At 38.0% G+C, this 20,691-nt stretch overlaps 1 protein-coding gene across 6 annotated transcripts in view; it reads left to right on the forward strand.

The window, feature by feature from the left end:
• The window catches only part of DIAPH2 (diaphanous related formin 2), an 869,427-nt gene that overhangs the window by 797,616 nt on the left and 51,120 nt on the right, over positions 1–20,691 (forward strand). The window contains exon 28 of one of the 6 annotated variants that reach the window (XM_054038973.1): positions 11,868–13,192. The exons of the other annotated variants lie outside the window; for them this stretch is intronic. Within the exon in view, the coding sequence (XP_053894948.1) occupies positions 11,868–11,914 (47 nt within the window). The 3' untranslated portion in view covers positions 11,915–13,192. Of the gene's footprint in view, positions 1–11,867; positions 13,193–20,691 lie in introns of those variants that run through there. 6 annotated transcript variants of the gene reach the window in all.

Here is a 20,691-nt window from a genome sequence, read left to right on the forward strand (position 1 = left end):
CATATTTACTTAAAAAGAGTTGAAAGTGAAAGATTGGTGTTTCAGGAGAGATTTAAATTAGTGTTTGACCCTCTAATCCGAGACAGGAAAAGTAATCCCTGCTATCATTGAATATGGAATATATTAGAATTCTGTTTCCATATCTGAATGCTGAATTTTGAGTCCTTGGTGCACAGAAGTGATGCCTGAGCATTGCCAAAGAATCACAAAGTATGTTTCATCCTCTTAGAGAAAGATTTACATTTTTCTATCCCGTCACTTTTACTCCTTTTGTCCTATATATTTTCTCATCCTTTTCCCACCATTTCTCACTTGCTATCTCACTTTTTCTACTTTCTTCTTTGCTTCTTCTCTTCATCTCTGCATACTCATTTTTTCTTTACTTGTTCTTTTTTCCACTCTTATTTACTTCCTGTTCCCTTCTCACATTTAGTCCTTCATTTTTAGTGCAGAATTACCACTTGACCAGTTAATGTTCCCCAGTAAGAGGTGTCAAGACACTTAGTTTTTTGTTATAAACAATTTGCAGAGAAGCTCAATAAATCTATTTTTATTAGAAAAATATTTCACAAAAGGAAACCTCCTTTCACGGTAATGGCGTCTTCATCCTTACTTGTCAGTATTGCCCATCAAAAATTAAAAGTTTTATGTTTTAGGGAAATAAGCCTTGAAAACAATAAAAAAAACCCCACACAGTGATGAATAATATAATATATAATAATAAGAATAATAATATAACAATAATCTTCTCTTACCTCAGTGATATGGAGTTGCAGGCAGGACTCAGAGCAAATTTATCACTGTGTGTTTTTTTAATATTGTAACAGGGCATCCGCTGCCTGGGGAGCCCTCCTGAGGTAGGCCCTGCAACAACCGGTATATTTGCCTCAATTTTCCCTTTTGTGACAAATCTAGAGTTTCCCAGCACAGTTCAAACAGTACTTTAACGCTTTCAAGTCCCAGCAGTTCATCAGTTCACCATGTACACTCCAGGGTCTCTTGCCACACCCCATCTCCCCTTTTTGGCTCCAGCGTCTGTAACTACATCCCAGCTCTCTGGTGCAGTCAGCATCTCTCACTACACATTCCAGCCCCTCCAGCTGGGGTGCTTCTCCGCCCCATTTCATCCTCAGGTCTTGTTCTAGCTATCACCCAGAAACATTAGCAGGCTTACCCTTCTATCATTCCTCAGTCTTTTCTAGCCCTCTGGCTCCAGTTCTCCACCTCAGAGAGCAGTGGGCATCTCCCACTGCTGCTGTCAGCCTTCAGACCTATGTGGCCATGCCTCTCTAGACTGGGAAAGTTTGTAGAGGAGCCTCTGGTTGTCTTCCTGTCTTCTACTTTCATCAGCCTGATGTAGCTTCACTGCTCAACTAGGAAACTCTCACTGCTCCCTCCTTCAGGGGCATCCCCTTCCTGAAGCTCTCAGCCCAGCTCTGTTTTTCTCCTGAACTCTGGGTTGTGAACTCCCTGCTTCCTTTGGATTCTCTGTCTCTGGCTTCTAAATTCTCAACTTCCTCTTGTCTTTGGCTGTCTGTCATTTATGATTCCCAGGGGCCACCCCACCCTCCTAATTACACTAAACTAGGGCACACCTGGACTGGACATTTAAGGTTCCAGCTACCTTACTACTATTACCTTCCAGACAAGTTTAAGAGAAGTTAGGTGAGTTGGACAATGTATCATAAGAAGTGTGCATTGAAGCATTGAATTTGAAATCAGGCAGAAATATTTTTAAATCAGAGGAGCCAGTCCTGATAATATAAGAAATTACATGAAAAACATCGCACAATCTTAATCTGCTGTAGTTTTTCCAGTGACCCAGATGTGACAGCACTGTTTCAAGATACAAAAAAAGTGAGACACACTTAAACAAAAAGGCCGCACACTTAATTGCTTCTGTAAGCTGAGTTTATTTCACACTGCATTCCTCCATTCTGCCTTACTCTAGCCCCACAAACTCTATTTCCCTCCATTTCAAGGACTCTCTGCAACCACCTTACACCAGGGCTCTGGGTGCCCCTTCCTCTTTCTTTCCCCTTCCTGAATGTGGAATTACAAATGTTAACTTTAACCAACACTTACTTCAACCTCTGTATGTAATGTTAAATTTTCCTTAACAGGAACTGATAAGAGATCTGCATTAGACAGCTGTTAGTAGAATATGCATTCCAATCTCTCAGGAGATCATGTTCAAACAAAACATTCTGGAGATGGAGAAATTTTAGGAGAAAGCAGCTAGAACTTAAGATATTTGGTAATGTGCGTGAGCAACTTCATGGCTAAAAAAACTATAGTTACTTTCTCTAATATCCATCATATGGCACAAACATTGACACTTTAGTATTATGTGGAGATAGCAAAAGCACTCTCTTCAAGAGTTCGCGTAGCAGTGAGCTTTATTTTCCCTGACCCAGATGTGTCCAAGTCACAATAAAAGAAAGAAATCAGCTATCTCAATGGATGTGTTACTGATCTTTAGAGTACATATACATATGCCCACAAAAATCCTCTAAAAAGATTACCTTCCTTTTAATGGCTTTGTCAACTGTCACACTGGAATGTTTTGTGTTTGGCAATTAATGCTTTGATATGAAAGTTTTTGCAGGAATCCCATGGAAAAAATCTTACCGGTGTCCTTGGAAGGTTCCCTCTTTCTTCAGTATCCCTTGAAATGCCATTCTCCATTTCAGGATGTTCAGTTTTTCTCAAAAGAAAACTTTAGTGATTGGTGGCTATACCTCAGATAGCTAAATAAATACATATTAGAACTTAAGAAAGGTTTTTCCAAAAGAATGTTTAGAAACAGGCACTATTATTTGGGTATCTCCATTCAATGAATGTGGTAATTTTTGGTCTCATCGGAGACTATCTTCATGATATTTTCCTCTATTTGCACAGGGCATGATTCTCCTTTTGCTTACACCCATTTCACACCAACACAGTGTCATTTGACATAAAAGCAATTGCTGAACATGTGTGACAATGTATGTTTTTTTTTTCCAAGTGTTACCCCCATACCTCTAAAACAAATGGTTTCTAAAGGGAGAACAAGTTCATTGCTACTTTTGCATCAATGGATACAAAGATGGAATCTTATTGGTGATTTTGGATTGTTATTTATAGCTAAAAAACGTAATTACTTTTGGTTATTGACTCTTTTTTGTAGTTACTGTGGTTTACTCGTAAACTGTTGTTTGTTTGTTGTTTGTTTGCCTTTAATAACTAGATAATATCATCTCAGAATTCATTAATACTGTTAATAGTATGGCAACTTTATCTAGTTACCAAAGGCAGAGCTGGAAGATATGGTGATTACATTGTATCAGATTTTTATTTTAAATATCTAAGACCTTCATTGCAGAGATCATGCCAAGACGCAGAGTTGAGAATCACTACTTTAAGGACTCTTTGTGTCTGCAATAATGAACAAAACTACTGAAAAATAATTAAAGAACTTGCTAATCAGTTCATTAATCAAATATATCTGCTGTATATTATACAGAGACAAATAGAGAAGGACACTCTGGTAGCCAGAAATCCTCTCTCAAATAAAATCAAAAGTAAAGATAAATACAATTGAATTTCCCTTTGTGGTTTGATTTCTATCTCGCTGCATTCATCTATAAACCACCTATCGAGGCAAGCTGCCCACTATTAGTTGATTCAGAGCTGGTTTTGAAAGCTGGACCTGAGGGAGGCAACCTAGTGAGAGAGGATGTAGAAAAAGCTAATGTACTCAATGCTTTTTTTGCCTCTGTCTTCACGATCAAGCTCCCAGGCTACTGCACTGGGCAGCACAGCATAGGGAGAAGGTGACCAGCCCTCTGTGGAGAAAGAAGTGGTTCAGGACTATTTAGAAAAACTGGACGAGCACAAATCCATGGGGCTGGAAGCACTGCATCAGAGGGTGCTAAAGGAGTTGGCGGATGTGACTGCAGAGCCATTGGCCATTATCTTTTGAAAACTCATGGCGATTGGGGGAGGTCCTGGATGACTGGAAAAAGGCTAATGTAGTACCCATCTTTTAAAAAGGGAAGAAGGAGGATCCGGGGAACTACAGGCCAATAAGCCTCACCTCAGTCCCTGGAAAAATCATGGAGCAGGTCCTCAAGGAATCAATTCTGAAGCACTTAGAGGAGAGGAAAGTGATTCACCAAGGGAAAGTCATGCCTGACTAACCTAATTGCCGTCTATGATGAGATAACTGGCTCTGTGGATGAGGGGAAAGCAGTGGATGTGTTATTCCACTTTAGCAAAGCTTTTGATACGGTCTCCCACAGTATTCTTGCCAGCAAGTTAAAGTAGTATGGGCTGGATGAATGGACTATAAGGTGGATAGAAAGCTGGCTAGATCGTCAGGCCCAACAGGTAGTGATCAATGGCTCCATGTCTAGTTGGCAGCCGGTATCAAGCGGAGTGCCCCAAGGGTCAGTCCTGGGGCCGGGTTTTGTTCAATATCTTCATTAATGATCTGGAGGATGGCGTGGACTGCACCCTCAGCAAGTTTGCAGATGACACTAAACTGGGAGGAGTGGTACATACGCTGGAGGGTAGGGATAGGATACAAAGGGACCTAGACAAATTAGAGGATTGGGCCAAAAGAAATCTGATGAGATTAAACAAGGACAAGTGCAGAGTCTTGCACATAGGACAGAAGAATCCCATGCGCTGCTACAGACAAGGGACAGAATGGTTAGGCAGCAGTTGTGCAGAAAAGGACCTAGGGGTTACAGTGGACAAGAGAAGGCTAACGGCATTTGGGGCTGTATAAGTAAGGGCATTGCCAGCAGATCAAGGGATGTGATCATTCCCCTCTATTCGACATTGGTGAGGCCACATCTGGAGTACTGTGTCCAGTTTTGGACCCCACACTACAAGGAGGATGTGAAAAAATTGGAAAGAGTCCAGCGGAGGGCAACAAAAATGGTTAGGGGGCTGGAGCACATGACTATGAGGAGAGTCTAAGGGAACTGGGATTCTTTAGTGTGCAGAAGAAAAGAATGAGGGAGGATTTGATAGCTGCTTTCAACTACCTGAAAGGGGGTTCCAAAGAGGATGTATCTAGATTGTTCTCAGTGGTAGCAGATGACAGAACAAGGAGTAATGGTCTCAAGTTTCAATGGGGGAGGTTTAGGTTGGATATTAGGAAAATCTTTTTCACTAGAAGGGTGGTGAAGCACTGTAATGGGTTACCTAGGGAGGTGGTAGAATCTCCTTCCTTAGCGGTTTTTAAGGTCAGGCTTGACAAAGCCCTGGCTGGGATAATTTAGTTGTGGATTGGTCCTGCTTTGAGCAGGGGGTTGGACTAGATGATCTCCTGAGGTCCCTTCCAACCGTGATATTCTTTGATTCTATGATTCTATGAACACCTGCTTGTTGCTTGTAAAAGCTGCATTTAATCAGCCAGTCTTTAATTTTATTCTCTCATTGAAACCCACATATCACTGCACTGTAACTTAGCGAATGCACACTGAGAAAAAGAAGTACTCCGTATTGCAAGGTTTCTGAATTCCAGTTATATTAGAAGTGGAACATGATCATTCTCAATGTTAGCGCCATAGTTATGTATTTTTCTCCTCCCCTTCCTTCCCTCCATCCTTATTCTGTTATTAACCCCCCGGTTAGATAAAAACATGTCACAAAAACCTCCCTTCGTTTAATCTGTTTATAGACACCGTTGTATCTTATTCAGCAGTGCTCAGAGTGTCATGGGGAGGCATATTTTATTCAAGACCTACTCAGTAATACAATACAAGTTTACTTTGCCTAGTACGACAAGGGGGTAATATCTTTTATTGGACCAACTTCTGTTAGTGAGAGATACCGGCTTTCGAGCTTACACAGAGCTCTCTTCAAGTCTTCTTCAGGTCTGTGTAAGCTTGAAAGGTTCTCTTTTTCACATTACGCAAAGAAAACTACCTTTTCTCCTCAATATCTTGGGACCAAAAACACTGCATACAATTTTGCATAGTGTATTTTGTACAAATAGTGTAATAGTGTATTTTGTACAAAGATAATAGAGTTAAAGAAAAAAACAATTGTAGAATTAAATAGCTGCAGTATTTATCACAGACAGTTATGAAGTCCACTCCCAGCTGCTTTATATGAGACAAACTGAAACTCAAAGGTTTTCCAGTTTGTATCCTTTAAGTGCAGTTTCCCCAGCTCATAAGGGTGTGGTGGATAAAGGGCTATGGGATAAATTCCAAACATTCTCACTGTCTGCTCCTCCTAACAATGCAGCCATATCTTCCTTTACATCCTCAACCCAGCACCCAGCCTGAATAGATAATGCAGGAACAAGGTAAATGCCTGTGATTGGGTTTGTGGGCTGTCTCCCCACAAACCCATGGAGAGGCTGCAGAGCCACTTGGTGGAGACGACTTCAGCCTTGTGGTCAAAGTAAACTATGGGCATCCCAGCCTGATGTGGCTGGGAGGATCCGTGTAGTGGTGGACCCTTTGACCCTGCCCTTAATGTGCACTACCTTTTAGTAGCACCCTTTTGAGACACTTTTCTTGGAGTGTATATCGATAGATACAAAGCAACCAAAGAGTCCCTAACTTACATCACTGATTATACCATTCCAAGGCAAAATCATAAAACTAAACATGAAATTACAAGTTGCTCATATTTCAACTTTTTTCCTAAAACATCATCCAGCTTGATTTCTCACTTTTCAGTCTATTTATTTAGGTTTTAGAATCCACTCTTTATGCACATTCTGGTGCAGATTTAATTGTAGAAAGGAATGGTGTTATTACATTGTGTATTTTTCTTTGGGGTGCAGGATTTTGGTCTACAGTTGGTACAATAGGTGTGTTAACAGAGGCCTACTCTCTGAAAGCTATTTTTTTAGCATGATATAAAAATCAGAAGCCTTTCAAATATTAAAAATGTGGAACAAAATTTTCTGCAATTTTCTACAGGAACAAAAACAAAATCCTGTAAATTTTAACTTCAGAGAGGGCTATTGTGTTTCATTTTGACATTACATATCACTGGCAAGTGAGAGATCTTCATCTGTACTAATAAGGCTAAAGTTCATAATTCACAGGGAACAAATGTTCCCTACTCTGTCCAGGTTGTTTAGGAACAGTATTTATATTCCACTAAATTTAGTAATATTTAGTTGTTTAATCAGAGTAAATGAGTTGTGTAATGATGTAAGATCTGTTCTCAATTAATGACAACTCTGATAAAAAGTTATATACCAGTTTTGGTCTCTGCAAAAAGTCATGAAGTAGTCACAAATCAAAATGAACCTAAGTGGAAAAAATACTCTATAGGAGATCATTAGAAGAATGTTAGTTATTCAGGTGTAGTCTGTAGGCTACTTTGCCTTTTGGAACCCTTTGTAATTGAGCACTCTTTCTTTTTCTTTTTCTTTTTCTTTCTTTTTATTCTTTAATTTTGCATCCTTAATTAACATTTGCAACATTAATTTCTCTTAGGGCCAAATGTTCATCCCAGTGTCTAGCTACAGTAGCTGAGCTCGATCCTGAGGAGATGCCCTCCCTCCCGCTCCCCACGCCTAGGTCTGTAGAGTTGCTTCAGTGGAGACTTTTTCTAAATATATGTAGTGTGTTGTTCCAAAAATTAATTGGTGGTCTTCAAACAAAGAGAAAGATAAGATCTCTGTCCCAAAAAGCTTACAATCCATGTGCCTCTTTTGCTCTTCTGATCCTGTCTTTAGCCTATCCACAATCTGGGAGCCCCCATAAAGATGAGCTTTGTACCATAATGTGGTTCACACCCTTTTTACAGCTCCCATAAATCGAGCTGCACATGCCCTTGCACAGGGGCCGTAATTCAGAGTGACAGAGCATAATTTATAAGAATGACTGTTTAGGACATATGTACTCTTACATAATGCGTTTCTTTAGCTAGACTGGGTTACTGTTTTCTCTTATAGCAGATCCTGCCTCAGATACTTTCTTGGAGTTTAATTTGATATTCATTTATTCAGTGTAAACTTTTCTACTGATACTTTGTGCACTTCAAAGCTCCCAACTGCCTCTCTAGTAGATTATGGCGGTTACTCTACTTCTGTACTGCCTTTATCCTAGGTTTCCCTTTCTGGAAATTGCTGTCGGAGTAGCACTTTTCTTCCTCTTGGAGTGATATAATTCACAGCCTTTTCCAAAACTATCATCAAAGGAGCTGCATGGTTAGGATTTTGCCAAGTGAACTTCAGGTCATATATTCTTCATGAAGGTCCAGAGAGGATGATCCATCTGTTCATCCATTTCTACCTGTTTAATAAGCAAGAAATTTCAATACATTTCTTATTAATCACTCTGAAACTGTGGATTACATAGTCACCTTTTGCAGCTTTAATTTAGAGCGTGTTTTTGTCTAACAAGATAATACTAAATCAATCACTGAGAAATTTTGGGATTTCAACTGGATATTTGTATTGATTTTAGGGCTGACAAGAGATTAAAAAAATTACTCGTGCAATTATAAAAACTAATCGTGAATAAATCGCGCAATTAATCACACTTTAAAACAATAATAGAATACCATTTATTTAAATATTTTGGGATGTTTTCTACATTTTCAAATATATTGATTTCAATTACAACACAGAATACAAAGTGTACAGTGCTCACTTTATAATTTTGTTTACAAATATTTCCAATGTAAAAAAAAGAAATAGTATTTTTCAATTCATCTAATACAAGTACTGCAGTGCAATCTCTTTATCGTGAAAGTTGAACATACAAATGTAGAATTATGTACAAAAATATAACTGCATTCAAAAATAAAACAATGTAAAACTTTAGAGCCTACAATTCCACTCAGTCCTACTTCTCGTTCAGCCAATCACTGAGACAAACAAGTTTGTTTACGTTTACAGGAGATAATGCTGCCCATTTCTTGTTTACAATGTCACCTGAAAGTGAGAACAGGTGTTCTCATGGCACAGTTGTAGTCAGCATCGCAAGATGTTTACATTTCAGATGCGCTAAAGATTCAGATGTCCCTTCATGCTTCAACCACCATTCCAGAGGACATGCATCCATATTGATGACAGGTTCTGCTTAATAGTAATCCAAAGCAGTGCGGATGATGCATGTTCATTTCCATCATCTGAGTCAACTGCCACCAGCAGAAGGTTGATTTTCTTTTTTGGTGGTTTGGGTTCCGTAGTTTCCGCATCACAGTGTTGCTTTTTTTTTTCTGAAAGGATGCTCCACACCTTGTCCCTCTCAGATTTTGGAAGGCACTTCAGATTCTTAAATCTTGGGTCGCGTGCTGTAGCTATTTTAGAAATCTCACATTGGTACCTTCTTTGCGTTTTGTCAGATATGCAGTGAAAGTGTTCTTAAAATGAATAACATGTGCTGAGTCATCATCCGAGATTACTATAACATGAAATATATGGCAGAATGCAGGTAAAATACAGCTGGAGACATACAATTCTCCCCCAAGGAGTTCAGTCACAAATTTAATTAATGAGCATCATCAGCATGGAAGCATGTCCTCTGGAATGATGGCCAAAGCATGAAGGGGCATATGAATGTTTAGCATATCGGGCACATAAATACCTTGCAATGCTGGCTACAAATGTCACATGCGAATGCCTGTTCTCACTTTCTGGTGACATTGTAAATAAGAAGTGGGCAGCATTGTCTCCTGTAAATGTAAATATACTTGCTTGTTTTAGAGAGTGGCTGAACGAGAAGTAGGACTGAATGGACTTGTAGGCTCTAAAGTTTTGAATTGTTTTGTTTTTGAGTGCAGTTATATAACAAAAAATATCTACATTTGTAAGTTGCATTTTCATGATAAAGAGCTTCCACTATAGTACTTGTATGAGGTGAATTGAAAAATATTGTTTCTTTTGTTTATCATTTTTACAGTGCAAATATTTAATCAAAATATTAATATAAAGTAAGTAGAGTACACTTTGAATTCTTTGTTGTCATTAAAATCAACATATTTGAAAATGTAGAAAAACAGCAAAAAAATGTAATAAAGTTCAATTGGTATTCTATTGTTTAACAATATGATTAAAACTGTGATTAATCGTGATTAATTTTTTTGAGTTAATCACATGAGTTAACTGCGATCACTTGACAGCCCTAACTGATTTGCAATATCTTCAATTAGATTCCCTAATAATTAACGCCCAGCTGAGGTTAACTGAGGTAGCAATTGTCTTTATCATGGTTTTAGACTACTTGTTTCTCTCATTTTTAACTGTATTTTCTTTACAATAAAAATCAAATTAATAAACACATTACATTTAAGGACGTCAAAAACAAAATAAAGATGTTTCTTACCTACTTAATACCAGCAAGAAATATATAACTATAGGAATATTCCCCATTACACAGCTGTGTAAGAAAGGGCAAAATACCAATGTCTCTGGATCTCAAACTACACATATTACAGAACGTTAAAGTTGAGAATAGCATCTCAGAAGGCAAGTACTTAACTAATAATAGATAGCTATAAAGGCAGCCTATAAGCAATGCAATGGATTTTAATAGCCTTATTGGGAACTGCCTCCAGAAATGGAGGGGTTGTGTCCTTCATAATGCCTTTGATATTCATCAACTATAGACCCTTTACATTTGGTGGGTTTTTTTAACATTTCTTTTCCTTTTTCATGAATTCTTCCAACTGATCGTATAAGTACTTTGACCTTATGTTAATATGTCTGTTAGTGTTTCTTTCTTAAACTATCAAGCTCATAATGTTGCTGCAGGAACAATAACAACTGAGATGAGAAAAATACAGCACGTTTTTTCTCACTGATACAAAAAGTACCAAATTTGTAATGTTGCATTGGATATAGAAGAAAGAGCAGAGAAAAATACTGAGTCAAGGCAAGAGAAAGAGAAGAGAGTTAATTACTTTCCACAATGGTACCAATCCATTATATACATCTGAGAATACTCAGCACTTTTTATTGTGGCATTTAAATTTAGCACATTTAAAATAGTGATTAAATCGTTTTTATAGAAGCTAATGGGATCATTGTCTGGCTATACTGAAAGAAGGACAGGAGACATTTGACATGAGTTTAATCAGGCCACAACTTTATTATTAGATGTCTGGGACTACCCGGCAGATAAAAATGTACAGTGCAGGTAACCCCATCTTTATTCTGTAGTTACCTGGGGGGCTTTTACCAGCTCTCCCTCTTTTTTTTTTCCATCCAGGGCCCTCCAGCAAATCTACTTCTGGGACCTTACCATCCACCCCCGCCGCCTGGTGGGAGGGTTAAGATGGACTATAATGGGGGGTTAGCTCTTTGCCGTATCAATTACAGGAGCCCTAACCACCTTCTGTTTGTTCCTTTAACGAACATCTCTTTTTAAGTCCTTTTCCAAGCCATTTATCCGGTCACTGTAGACCTTTCATATGGAGTACCTGTACTGGATATCCGCCACAAGGAGGCACCAGCGATTAGCTTGGCTACCTCCTCCCCACACCCAGTCGGGTTCCCAGACATCTCTTACAGCCCCCCCTTTTATATTGTCCAAAACAAATGGGCTCCAAAGCTTTACAGGGGAACCCCATCCTCCTGAATAATTTGGTGCTCCAGGATGCCCAAATTGCTGAGCCTTTTATGACCCCAAGGGATTTGGCCACCCCCCTGTTAGCATCTGTTGTGCCTTGTCCACCCAGGTGGCACTGCACGGCTCCCAGCCAGACCCTGTGTTAGTGCATGTCTGACAACAAAGATCTGCATCAATTCCCTTCTTGATCTGGGCAGGAATTTAACCCTTTATACGTTTCCAAATAGTGATTTCCAATGTGTGCCACATCATGTCATTAACTGCTGACGGGCACAGCAGTGACACCAGATGGTCCAATAACATGCTTCTCCTTCCATGCTAATGCAGACTCGTCCCATCACTGGACCCCGGTTGCCAACCCTCAAGGCCACTAAGACATGCGCCTGTGTGCATAAAAGACAATCCTGTGGCCACAGATCCACACCACTACCTCCATGGCTGGTCTTCCAACATCTGGAATGGAATCACAACACATTTCTTTTCCTTTTTCATGAATTCTTTCAATTGATTGTATAATTACTTTGACTTTATGTTAATATGTCTGTCAGTGTTTCTTAAACTATCAAGCTCATAATGTTGTTGAAGGAACAATAACAAATGAGATGAGAAAAATAAAACATCTTTTTTCTCACTGATACAAAAAGTAAAATTATATGATTAATAATTAATTATCATTAACACAGCTCCCTAATTGTCCATGACACTTCAGGACAGGTATTCAGCACCAAATTTGTAATGTTGCATTGGAAACAGGAGAAAGAGAAGAAAAAAATACTGAATCAAGGCAAGAGAAAGGGAAGAGAGTTAATTACTTTCCACAAGGGTACCAATCCGCTTGTATACTTCCTAGGATACTCAGCACTTTTCATTGTGACATTTACATTTAGCACATTTAAAATAGTGATCAAATAGGATTTATAGAAGCTAGTGGGATCATTATGAGGGCATACAGAGAAGTACTGTAAAAAGCTGGGAGGAGGGTCCCAACTCAAAGAAGCTCGGATGAAGGTACAAAGCCAGCTCTTTAACCCTTTCAGTCCATCTTTCAGAATCCACTTAAGACCAGAGAGAGAGACAAACTGAGAACTACAAGAGAAAATAAAAAGGCAGTGATAAACTGCATGAAGGAAAATAGGAGGTGACAGAAGTGACCATAGAATATTATACTAACATATGGGCCCTTTGTCAATGTCAGTAATAAAAAGTTCACTTAAATCGGAAATTAGTACCACTTACGTCAAATATGTGACAGGACACAAAAGCACTAGTAAGAAAAGGGTACTTTAAGGCAAATATAAAGGTTTCACTTCCATCTTCTTCATGCTACCAAGAACAGGCCTTGGGATTTTGGGGAGGGACAGAAACATGATTCCTTAGAGGAATGTCCAACTTAATTTAACTGATTGTAAGAAAGGGTGGAGGGTCTTTGACATGGAGACTTTAAAAATACTCTTATTAGTGCTAGGTTATATCTAGGCTGTACTCTGTCTCTCTGATCACTTGTTATCTTTACTCTGTAGCATAGCTAGCAACATTAATATCTCATACAGTGGTTTGCATTGCAAAAATCAGCTTTTCCCAGTATCTGATATATCAAAGTTATTCCTATTCTAAGTGAAAGGTGGTGGTGGGGAGGAGAGGGGGAAGCAGAGAAATGTTTCCATCCCTAATATCACTGTGTTATATATACTATTTTCAACAACCAGAGAATCAGCGGTGAACATGCTTGTTATTTTTAACTTTTTTATAGAATACCAAGTATTAAAATTACATAGTATTATAAGCAACAAGATGAGCAATGTAATATATAAATGCATTACTAGTGGCTTGCTCTTAGTTTGTTGTAAAATATTTCTTCAAGTAGAGAGAAGGCAAGGGGGGAATAAATCGATGCACAAGTTGTACAGTTTCTGCATCTTCATTTTTCCACATCAATTTTAGTTTTGATGTTATTTCCCTATGGAGCCTATCTGAAAACTGAAAGCCTTTCTGAAAACTTAGTCTATGTCACTTTTACCAACTAGAAGTCAGTTTTCCTATAAAATGTACAAAAAGACATTACTTTAACTATTTTGGTTCAAGGGGCACCTTGCTGTACAGACTGACTGCTTGAACAGTGATGTTCTCCTACACTGGACTCTAATATATTTGACTGATTCGTTGGGTTAAAATTATGTTCATATTTTCTTCTTACTGAGACACTTTAAGGGTGGTTTGTTGGTTTTTTTTTTTTCTAAGATGGGTTCAGCAAATAACAGTATAAACTCTTTCATGTTTGTAGCCTCTTCTTGCTGAACATTTTGAAACACATTTTTGTCCTGAATTTCATCAGCTTTTATAGATAAAAAATTTGTCACTCATGCTAAAGGAAATGTCTAAACTAACATTTGCTATTCATTCATTATTCTTCATAATGTTTTTTCTTATATATGTAAAAGCACTTTATTTTGTCTGAACGATCATCTACAGTTACTTTGTAATTCCTAAGGGCTGTCAGATGTTCACTAAATCTTGATTTTCTGTCCAGAGGAATTAATAATCTTGTTTTTGAGGGAATTTAGAAGCAATAAGGGATTGAGCTCAAATATTTGAATACCATCTCAGTGTTAAAGTGGTTATTCAATTTTCAACTTAATTTTAACTGGTGGGTGAGGAATAAATGAAGTTCATATTTCTGTATCTCCTTTTTAATATTTGCCTTTTTCCATAACTGTGTTAAAGTGGATATGTACAGTAGCTTCTCTGTAATTTACCCCCCCAAAAAATCTCTATTCATTCGTTTAGAGCACCTTCTCAAGTAAGAATAAGAGCTAATAATGATGAACTATATGTCTAGATGGTACATAATGTGATCCTTAGGAAATCAAAGTAAATTCAACAGAATACCACAGACGTTGATTTGTAGGACAGTTGGTCACCTTTCTTCTAAAATCAAGTTAAAAAACTATTCATTTTCCAATACTGTTTCACTGGAAACTGCCACTTACATATCTAGGAACACAAGCTCTAAAGTCATTACCTGTTATTGCTTTATTATATTTACTTTTAACGGCTGTGTTTTTATTAGTTTGATTCATTTTCATTTGCTCGTCTCAGTTATAGTGTCCTTTGACAGAAAATCAATTAAAATGGCTAAGGAGTTGGAAATGTTTACAGTCTGGTTCACATGCTATCTATCTTTTTCTAATCTGTGTTGTATCAGCCAAGATAGAGCCATCATGTCTCCACACCTTATGCTGTCAAACAGTGACAAGCCAGGCTGCTCTTGTTGACACAGTATGCTCATCCACCATGTAGTGTGGCATACATTTACATTCTCCTGCACTTCTGGAACAAAATATGGGTGATGGAGCTTATTTTACCCTCTCTGTATGTTGTTTACATGTGCTGCCATATAATGGCCAATCTGAAGTTGTGCAAATATTACACTATCCTGAGCTGCAATGCTTTTCAGGACCTCACTATTTAGCTTCATTTCCTCCCCCTCCTGGTACAACAGATTTCTGACCAGATTTCCCAAGTCCCATGTATACTGACACAGTTTCCCAATCCTCCTCCAAGTTCATATTTTCTTATTTTGATATTTTAGACGTGGAGTCTCTACAGTAGTTTGAACCCATATGCCATCCCGTCTGTCCCATAAATAAATAAATAAAATTGCTTGCCTGTATTTTGTTGGCATTTATCTTGCCCTTCAATGGGTAGGCTGAGCTTTGGGGACAATATCCAGCCCTCACTGGCCCAAAGCTCAAGAAATCTAAATCACTTTTTCATTTCTGAGGCAGAAGAGTATGCTGCAGGCAAAACACTATTGCAGTTCAGTTGGAATAAATGCTTTAAATTCTAGAACTAATGACAATGGATGATGTAGGGGATTATCTTTTTCAAGAAGCAGTACAGAGTTACAGTATAGCATCCAGTCAGAAGATTTAAACCGTTACATTTTTTTCCTATTATAGTAATTACTTTATGTTTCTGATTGCTTGTTTGCTTTCCTGTTGACAGTGCCTGGCTTTTTTGCCCTTTCGGGAAGTGCTTTTTGTGGTAACTGTTTTTTAACCTTGAGGTTTGTCCTTTTCCTTTATTTTGTACTATTTTCTGTGACAGATTTTCCCAATAGGCAGACTACTCCTGTGTGAGGGCAGAAAAATTCAGCAAGTTTCCACTTGAGAAGCTTCCCTGGAATTCCTCCATCAGAGAGACAGTGTTTGTCCCATTCCCAATGGAACCAATGGCGGTTCTGCCGCCTAAACCTAAGATTTATGAAGGTACAGGGCCAGCCACACACAGGCTCTTTACACCCTGTTGACTCTCTGCCCTCTTCAGCTCCAGTTGGACCCAAAACTTACTACAAGGCGGGGTTCCACACTGCAGAGGGAAAAAGTGGGTAGTATGATAAACTCAGCATTAATATTTTTTTTCACAAATATTGAGATTGGTAGGAGAACAATCCCTCCAGCCTTGTTCCACCCCTCCCTCAACACATATTCCAGACCTCTTAAGATGAAGGCATGATAATGTGGAGGCAGCAATACTCTTTCCGTTCTCTTCCCTTTGCAACTGTGATCTTCAAAATGCGTGAATCTGGCCACGGTGGAGGTTAAGAAGGCTTCATATTGGAGTAGAATGGGCAAATATGTGGTTTGTTTAAACCAGAGAGTACAATAAGCTACGTATTTGGGCATTTTACTTCAACATGAAGCCCTCCTAACCTCTGTAGCAGACTGGCTCCACAGCTACTTTGCATCCATTAGCAATGCTGTCTTCCTCCACTGAAAGTAATCTAGGGCAAGTTCTGACTTTCCTTCACTTGAATAATAATATTCTACAGGTGACAGAAGTCTGTAATAACATAAAACTTTCACAAGATTTCATACAATTCAGTATAAGCTGTGCCATCTCAGCAGGCAAACTACTGGAATTTGAAAATTCTCCAAGAAACACTGAGCTTTTCAGCAATGTCAGCGCTGCAGAATAGCAATGCTTTCCATCTTAGCCAAGTTTGGGGAAACTATTTTTTTTAAAAAGCTGCATGCAGTTGAGGGGAAATGCCATGTTTCCAGATTTTCAGCATTTATGAAAGGTGCAGGCATCCCAAGTGTTGTCAGCTTCAGAAGTGGGAATACTAAGCTGACATAGATCAGACAGAAGTGGCAAATTTTTGTGATGGAAGCTGTATGTTTTTAGGTTTTTACCATTGCCCTAAAACTCGAGGTGTGTTCATATTCACTTTGTTTTGACTGCATATAAAACAAACAGGGAACATATTGTGTAGTAGGGGAAAGATCTTAAGGATGATATAGGTAAAAGTATTTCTATGGCTAAAAGTTGCTCATCAGGCTATATTTTTCCTGTATTATAATGATTTTTCATATTTTAAAATGTTTTATATGAAAAACACTGTATTCCAGGATGGTAAATCCCAAATTCAAATTAAAATAATAAATGTAATAGTATAATTTTATTTACAAGACATAGGATTTTCTTAGGTCCTGGAAGATGTTGCCCTTCAGATGGAGCCTCATATTTTATCCTTTTATATATTGCATTATTGCACTGCACCACATTCCTAACTGTGCATTGTAAAACTAATTCAAAATTAATTCCATTAGTTAATTTTGCAAGACACATGGATAATCTTTTAGTGATAAAACTTATGATTTAGTACTTAGTATTTACCACTAGGAAAACCAACCAGATGGGGGTCCTTCATTCTCACAAGGTTTATGATGCGTGCAAGAGCAGCGTCCATCTTTTTCTGCACAAAGGCACAGTCTGATATTTGCTTCCTCTTGATTTGTTTTTGTGATGCATAAAAACACGCCCCGTGAAATATAACTTATCCCAAACCATTAAATGTACCTAAAAAAGCATTTTGCACATTGCGTTTGCATGATTATTCTTTTATAAATTTCATATTAGTTGCTTTATTTAGAAAAAAAAAAACCTAAAGAAAATTGTTTAGTTTTCTATTCTAGAAAAAGCATTTATCAGACCAAAAACAGATGAGGCATCAAAAGCTCATCTGTCTTATGGGCTTTGTGTTAAATAAGAAGCTATGAATTTCTAAATAACCATAGCCCCCAGCTGATATTCACTATTGCATTGTGACTAATAATAACATTGCTTCTATAGAGCCAGACAAACCAGCAGACCAAGCTGTTTTTGTTGTTTAACTTCAGAAGTGTTTGTACATATATGCTTACATAAATATGCATTTTGCATGTGTGCTAAGAGACATCAGAACAGCTTTTGGCACAGTTCATTTTAGCTAAACTTCTCGCCCCAAGACCCATTAGTTAGCTTGAGTAAAACTCTTTCTTGGTCCATTCTGTCCACTCAGAAGCTCTTAATGTCCTGTCCATTGGTTGCTCCACTAAACAGATTGTCTCAGGTGTCCCACAGGGCTGTTAATCAAAACCTTTCCTTTCATTCTGCTCATGCTTCAATTAATTTGATTTGCCACCATGATTGAAGGTTTAATTTGTATGATTATACACAGATTGACATTTAAAGCCACCATAATATTCCTTCTGTCATCTCTGCAGTGTCTCTCTTTACCAGTGGCCAGGTTTGGATGTGTAAAAACTCAACAGATGTAACCAACACTGGCCCATTGCTTGTAGGATTTACAAACAACTTCTATCACCCACCTCTTTCAGTCTTGTATAGCTACCTCTTCTGGTTTGAAATTTGCAAAAATGTCTGGATCCTGAGCTAGAAATGGAATTGCATCTCTCTCATTTGGCAAAATCTCCCACCTTTTATGAACACTACCTAATTATGTCCTCTTCCCTTATCAAAGGGATTTCCTTTAGATTTGTTTCCTTGCAAAAGTATATACTGCAGCTAGCAGTTACAGTTATACCTCAAATGGCACCAAAGATATCAAAGACAATTGTAGCTTGGTTAAAGTAGATACTTACGGTACTTTAAGATCCTTCGGAAAAGCTCTTCAAAATCAGTCTGTTTACATGGTCACCAATTACATTCCCCAGTAAATAAAGCTGAAGTTTTCTACATGATACATGAAGTCTGAGCATACCACCTTGGGTATCTGTTTCTCTGTCCATCCTGGTCTTTATAATGCCCTCCATCACTGTAGTATCCAAGCCCATACCAAGATGTACTTCAAAAAATCACACAATAAGCCAAGAGTCTCGTTTTCTCCTTAGTTCCTTGAGGCAGCCAATGCTATGACTGTTTCCCCCCTTAATTTCATTTAATTCTTTACCATACATAGCAAAACCTCTCAGTCAACTATTGTGTCTTTTTGATGTAGTCCCTTCAGGTGTGTTTTCTAGAGCTGTGCAAATAACGGATTTTTCAGTTTGCTAGCAATTCCAAAAGTAACAAAAATAAAAATTGTTTCAGGTCAAATTGAAATTGTTTGACATTTTTTGTGCATCAAAAAGTTGAAAAAAATCAATCTGGGTTGAGCAGAATATTTCATTTTTACAAATTAAAACCTTTTGTTTCAATTACAACAAACTATTTTAATTTTTTAAATGAAATTAAAGGAAACATTGAAACAAACAGTTGTTTTAAGCCAAATATCATTTTGAAATGTTGAAACAAAACATTTTGTTACTTTCAGAATTTTTTAGGGTAGTGGGGGGGGGGTTGTTTTTTGCTTTTTTACAAAAGCAATTTGGCAAGGCCAGCACAAATTTCTAAATTGATTTGGTGTTACTGAAACTGCATTTCTGCATTTTGGGGAGGAAAAAATAGGCCGAAAAATTTAACTTAGTTCTAGTCTTGGCATACTCAGATAATACAGCAGTTAGAATTGACCTTCTTGGTTTCCCACTTTCTTCCTCTTTCCCTCAATTTCCCACTCCCTCCCTTCCCCAGAGGTTTGACATCCACCTTTTAGCTGCAGATGGCAGGACAAAGTTACTCTAGAACTTTTGAACATTACTTCCATATCAACTTCTGGGTTTGTTCTTCGTCTACAAGGCTGTTGGAAACTGCATTAATGTATCAGACCTGCACAATATCCATAGCAGCATCTCCTAAGTGCCTGTCCTGTGGCTTGAAGCAGATTTATGTCTGTAATATGTGAACATTAACATTTTACAGGTACTTTGTTCCCTATCTTTACTGGTATTTTATGGGTAACGAGCCCAGTTGCCAAAGTACTGCTGAAATCCTAGCTCTAACACATCTCTGCTGCCATTGAGTTCTCCGATAATGATGTAGATCCACAGTAGCAGCACTGAAACTAAACTGTCTTTGTTGTTTTATTCTAATAAATCTTTCAGAGTAAAGGCGCATGATTATAAATAGCTAAAGAACGTATTTGTTAAAAATAAATGGTAATTTATCTTCACTGACGTACAGAAACAAAGTAAGTTAAGAACAGTAACTACAGAATTTAGTTTTAAGCTGCTAATAGAATAGGACTCAACAATAGAAATCTTGCAAGCTAAAAAATTCCACCATAGTAGACCATGACCAAAAATCCCAGTATTTAGAACCACACATGGTATGAATGCAGATAGTAATGACCAAACAAAAGTAGTTGTTAAACATTGACAATATATTTGCCACTGTACAAGACAGAAATTAAGGACAGGCCCTACCCCAAATAGCTTACGTCTAAATGAAAGAACCAGGCAGCCCCATTAAGGAACACAGTGGAGGGATCTGTTAGATTTCTTTTTGGTTTTGGTCAGAAATAGGTAAGGTTAGGGTGCAGAGGGCATATGACGTGGGTCAGATTTTGTGGGGTTTGTGCAAGAAATGAATTTTCATAGGGATTTGAATGAAGATAAATGATGGGTCTGAAATGAGATGAAATATGAATATGCTGTAATTTGAGTATGCCAAATATTAGCAAAATAGGTTATTACTATAAATGAAATAGGGCATGCACCATGATTTTAATTGCACAGTCAGCAAGTAGGCAGATTGAGATATTTATAGATCAAAACTGACTTGACTGTGAAGTCAATATCAAAACAGAACAAGAAAGGATGGTCTTGTGGTTAGGGTACTGGACTGGGAGTTACTGGTTGATTCTTGGCGCTGCCACAGACTTCCTCTGTAACCTTGGGCAGGTTCACATAGGGCCGGATTTTTGAAGATATTTAGGTTCTTAACGAAGCTGATAGATTCTGACAGAGGTTTTCAAAAGCACCTAGTTGTT

This window comes from Malaclemys terrapin, chromosome 9 (assembly GCF_027887155.1).
Source record: "Malaclemys terrapin pileata isolate rMalTer1 chromosome 9, rMalTer1.hap1, whole genome shotgun sequence".
Taxonomy (NCBI): domain Eukaryota; kingdom Metazoa; phylum Chordata; order Testudines; family Emydidae; genus Malaclemys; species Malaclemys terrapin.